This window comes from Varanus komodoensis, unplaced genomic scaffold (assembly GCF_004798865.1).
Source record: "Varanus komodoensis strain SLA01 unplaced genomic scaffold, ASM479886v1 scaffold10, whole genome shotgun sequence".
Taxonomy (NCBI): domain Eukaryota; kingdom Metazoa; phylum Chordata; class Lepidosauria; order Squamata; family Varanidae; genus Varanus; species Varanus komodoensis.
Genome location: NW_025335269.1, coordinates 11,912,295 through 11,917,515, shown reverse-complemented (window position 1 = coordinate 11,917,515; position 5,221 = coordinate 11,912,295). Strand labels below are relative to the sequence as shown.

At 45.2% G+C, this 5,221-nt stretch overlaps 1 protein-coding gene across 3 annotated transcripts; it reads right to left on the bottom strand.

Annotated features, from left to right (window-relative positions):
• Positions 1-752: 752 nt before the first annotated feature.
• Positions 753-5,221, bottom strand: CUNH7orf25 (chromosome unknown C7orf25 homolog). Of its 3 annotated transcripts, none has more exons than XM_044454058.1 (2): positions 5,162-5,221; positions 753-3,082 (listed from the first exon to the last, which is right to left on the bottom strand). In XM_044454058.1, the coding sequence occupies exon 2, from the start codon at positions 3,064-3,066 to the stop codon at positions 1,822-1,824; it is 1,245 nt and encodes a 414-aa protein (XP_044309993.1). In that variant the 5' UTR covers positions 3,067-3,082; positions 5,162-5,221; the 3' UTR covers positions 753-1,821. The 3 variants fall into 3 exon arrangements, with proteins under 3 accessions (XP_044309993.1, XP_044310000.1, XP_044310010.1); XM_044454065.1 differs by lacking the exon at positions 5,162-5,221 and adding an exon at positions 4,650-5,155; XM_044454075.1 differs by lacking the exon at positions 5,162-5,221 and having other exon boundaries at positions 753-2,285; positions 2,418-3,408.

Here is a 5,221-nt window from a genome sequence, read left to right as displayed (position 1 = left end):
ATTAAAAAAATAGTTACAGACTGGATTAACCTTATTTACATTGAACCTTATGGGGAAATTTGACTTGGCTCATGACCAGTTTGGGTCACAACCAGAGTCCTGGTGTTGAGGTCCCTGCTAGCCAGGTGACTTACAGACCCACTAAAGCAATTGCCAATGAGGTTCAGTCAGGTGGAGATTCGTTCAGTTTTCTTTATTCAGTTGAGCAAAGCAACTGGGCGTCCACTCCCTATATGCAGGCAGGAAGCGACACACCCCACATTTCACCAACTCATCCTTCTTATACCTTTTGCCTTAATCTCGACCCCATTGTTTGCTCACCCATTCCCCTCAGTCTGACCCCATGCATGTTTATCTAATCCCATGGGGGGGAGGGATCACTGAGTGCCAGACCTTGCCTAGGGGGTCTTCTTCTTCATAGTACCTCTTTGTCTGACTTTATCAACATTCTTTTGTCTTCCCTTTTTCCTCTCCAAAGCAAGCAGTTTTACAAAAAGCAAATGGCTTTGTTAAGCTAATCAAGCTCCTAAGCAAGCCGCTTTTTACAAAAGTCAGTTAAGCTAATCAGGCTCCTTCACTGGAAAGGATTAAGTTCGTGAGCCAAGGTACCACTGTATTATTGCTAAACATTCTGTAGTAAGGAAATGTGATAGTATTTGGTCCTAACCTAAACACAATACACATGAACTTTAATACTTGTTCAGCATGGTCCTCAAGCTCATGTTTTATTTTGGAACAAAACACAGAATGCATTTGCAATTCTTCAACTTTTAATATACATGTTCATACTTATTTAATTCAGGCATATGTTACACAGATGGAGGGAACTGTAAGAGAATGGTTAGGGTAATGGCCTATTTTTTCTTTTCAGAATGGGAAAGCAAATCAATCAAAATAGAATTATCTAGAAGCTTTTACAACAATCCTCATTACCTCAGGCAGCCATGACATGGGGCTTAGAAGGCAGTAGGATACCTCTTCACCATCTTCACCCAGCACTGGGGTAGCCTGTATGTTTTAACGTGCACACCCAGAGTAACTCTACACCAGCCATGTTCCCAACAATACACAGAGCAGTACCACGTGCCTCCCCCTTTCCTCAAGCCACATAAGGATTTCAACAACTTAAGTCTGCAAGTCTTAAAGCCAGCCTCCAAATACTGAAACTACAGAGACAGATTCAGTTTGGACAGTAAAATTTTAATGATATATTGTACTATGTCAACTTTATAATTATCCCCTATAAAGTGAATGACACTGGAGCCATCAAATTGAAAATCAGGATGACTCCACAAAAATAGAAAGTTTACAATCCAACCAAAGCAAGCTGTTACTACTTTTTATGTAGACCCATCATTTTCAGTAGATTTTAAAATATGCCAAAACCTTTCACATTTGAATAAGGTAGTTAGCTTTGATTAGTTTGTGGTTTGTCTGCCACTTATTCTCTCTTCTTTCTCAGTATTTTTTTTCCTGAAGATCGATCCTAGGAAAGACCAGTCCTTATGTCAAAAACAGAGCACAATACAATCAGATTAAGAACTTTCAATCACACATGAAAATTAACGTGCATTGTTTAGAATGGGAGACATCTATGTATCTTAAAAGTGCTTAACCAAGGACATTAGTAACCTTTATAAGAAACACAAGGCTGCCATCGAAACAGTGGAACTCAAGACAGGAGTTGTTCCTTGATAGATTTATTCTGCCCTTTCAATGGATTGTGCCTTCAGGTTTTGTTCATAAAAGTGCTTCAGCTACAGAGAGTGCAAATAGCAATTTATAATCTGGGAAGACAACTCATGCACATTGAAGCATACTTCAATGCTTTGGTAAAGGTGTGGCAGAAGATTCTTTGCTTTCTGTTAATGCCCTTGGCTGATGAATGAATACACTAAATCTAACTCCCTGGTTAGCTGCAGCCCTAACAAAGCCACTGTTTGCAGTCATGGTGATCGCCTTTAGAGCATCTCCTGTCCCAAAGATGGTCAGAGACCGTCTGTTGATTTTGGAACTAGGCACTAATCTTAAGGCACGCTCAGAGGGCTGGTTGGGCACCACAGTGACTCTCTCCATGAATAATGCAGCTCGACTTTTCTCCCCTGGCCCCCCTAGAGTCTCTAAGATGACCTGGAAGTCTTTGACTGCAGATTCACATGCAAACAGTTCCTTGCCCTTCATGAACTCTTCCAGGACTGGGAGAACACTCTCTTCTCTCTCCAGCACCGCCTGTTCGGTTAAGACCTTCTCCTTGAAGATGAAATAACAGCCACCATAGCTAAGGGCTGAAACATACGTAATCAGAGTAGTAATATCCAAGTTGACTCTATTGCACAAGTCCACTCTGATTTCTGTAGGAAAAGCAACACTAGCTATTAAGGTGTCCCGATCAACTTTGGTCACCTGAAGGCACTCACCTCCATCATCAGATCCACTAGAATCTAAGTGGAGGTCTTCCTTAGTGCCCTCCACCAGTGCATTCACAGCAACTATGTCCCCTCGTACAGATATGCCCATCTCTTTCAGCCTCTCTGCCATCGGGCAGGACACGCCATTGTAGAAAGCAAAGATAATGTGTGGATTACTATATTGCACAGGTTGCTGGCAACTTGCTTGCAGGAAGTCCTCTGCTTGCTCAATGATGCTCTTGTCGCCGTACTGGCCCCTGCCCAGCCAAATGTTGTGCAGGGCTTCGGCCTTTCGACCAATTGCCTTCACCCAGGTATGCCCATTGTTTGCAATTACATCCACCACCAAGCTTTGCTTTTCCCCAAATTTGTCCTCATAAGTGAAGACATGGAGAACACCAACAATCTCCTCCAAGTTCTCTGCAGACTCGATGATGGCTTGCAGATGAGTGAGATTTGTACTTTGCAGGTGAGACTCTTTGATGCCTACCTTACCAGCCTCCACCCTGTGCAAGAATTTTAGCTCTGCCTTTAATTTGCTGCACAGCTTTGATCCTCCTCCTATGCCACCTTTGCGGGACCGGCAAAGGGCTTCTGCCCTTTTGATTAGCTCCTTAGCAATAGCAATTCTTTCACACAGCAACGAATGAACAGACATATTGGTAACATTATTCCTGAGAAAAATAAGAAAAATGGCACTGTTACTTCAAGCTAAACAGACACTGATAAAGAACCTAAGGACATGCTGGAAGTTAGAAAGAGAGAAAAAGTCCTACAATTGCATACACTGCTGCTTGTTGGACTGATAGTACAAAAGCAATGCAAATAGTTTAAAATATTGATCTAGAACAGCCTTCTCCAACCTGACATCCTCCAGATGCTGGGAGATATAGTCTGATACATCCAGTAGGCACTGTGTCTGAGAAAACTGATTTGGGGACAGGGAACTAGAGATCCAGGGTCCAAATCTGACCTTCTGTTTGACTCATGGCCTAACCCCTCATTCTAGAAAAACATATACCCCGTGCCCCCCCCGCAAAAAAACCCCCGTTATGCATCTCAGCCACTTTCCCCCAAGTGAAAATTTAGACAGCAGACTCTTCAAGAGCTGCTTTTTCTCACTGCCAGTAATTAACCTAAATAAAAGGCATTTCAGCCTTTTAGAACTGGAAGAAAAAACCTGTGGGCTCAGGAAATGAATGGACAACTGGTAGTTAGAGAAAGGAGTGGAACCAGGGGAAGGAGTGCTGCTATCTTGAGACCCTGGATGGCTACATGTGGCTCATGGGCCTGAGATTCTGCACCCCAGTTTAGAACCAGATTCACTTTTTCTTGGACTAGTGACTTAGCCAAAAATATATGTGAACTGAAACACCAAGCTAAACTACTGGGTACCCATATCAAGTCCTCTATAAACTCTAGGAAGGAGCTGGAAAATTTATCTGGATATAGAGGTCTGGCTATAGAACAGGTATAGTAATGAAGAACCTGGGGGCCTCCAAATGTTGTTAGTGTACAACATTGGCCATGCAGGCTAGGCAGTTGTGAGCTAGGAGTCCACAATACCTGAAAGGCACCAGGTTGGAAAAGGTTGCTGCAGAGCACTGGAAGCAGAGCCACTGTTTGTGCAATGCTAAGGACTCTTAAGGCTCAAGGGAGCTGCATGCCTTTTCAGCCCCTTAAACAACTCCTGTGAAATAGATACAATTTGCAATACAATCCTATACATATCTACTCAGAAGAAAGTGAGACGGTTATTATTGGTGCTTACTTACTCCTGGTTGTTACACAAGGCTTCCAGCATTAGTTGCTTAACCTTATGCAGGCATGCCACCTTCCCTATTTTTTCCCAGAAGAAAGTAATTCCGCATCTCCCAGCTAGGTGCCATCCAGATGGCTTCCACTACAACGCTCACAATCCAGATGCTGAGCAGTGTAGTCCAACCCATCTGGAGCGACTGCTGCTAGAGGTTGCGGTGGGGTGGTGGGAAGCGAAGCAGACGAACCTAATCTCCAGCAGATGAACGCGAGACGAGATGGAGCTGCGCGGACAGAGCGCTCTCATCCAGCCCTTCGGCAAACGAAGGATTGCCCCCACCCAGCGCTCCAGTCGTGCCCTCAATTCCAGTTCCGAGCCTGACAGAAGCAGGATGCGGTTGCCACGCACCCAGGAGGCCACGCAGGAACAGCGAAGGCCATTCCGTCACGTTCACAATAACCTCAGATGCCCTCTCGACCTACCGAAGGTTCCGACGGATGTTAAAGGGTTATGTTTTCAGAAGTTCATGGAGAGGGGGAAAACGCGCACCTCAGATCCGGCCACAGTCCTCACACAGCCCAGTGCGTGAGCGTGGACTCTGGCGCGGCGGAGCTCACTCGAGCCTGCTCCGTCGCCCCATCTGATGCAACTGCAAGCGTCAGGACTGCTGGCCCGGCAAACAGGGCGATCTCTCCATTAGAGCGCGCACTCACCATGTCGCTTGAAAGCAAACCAAAACCCGGAGTCTTTAAAATCACCAGGAAATGGACACGTTGCCTGCCCCGCGCTTGGTTGGGTTCTTTTTAGTCTGTCCATAATGTGAGCGAACTAAAGGGAAGCCTAGTTTTCTCGACGCTGCTTGAACCACACATATTTACGGCAGGAAATATTGCAGCTTGTCTCCTGCCAGCACAAAGCAAAAGCCCCGTAACTTGGAGTTTCCAGCAAGCCCTTTTACACCTTCCTCCTGACAGCAAGCCTGATCAACACTTACAGCGAAGCCGATCTTCAACATCGCACCACCTCCCGGTTGCACGTTCAGCTACTTCCCCCT

Excerpts from the sequence above, each read along its gene's own strand:
- CUNH7orf25 (XM_044454058.1), bottom strand. The coding sequence starts at position 3,066 with ATGTCTGTTCATTCGTTGCTGTGTGAAAGAATTGCTATTGCTAAGGAG.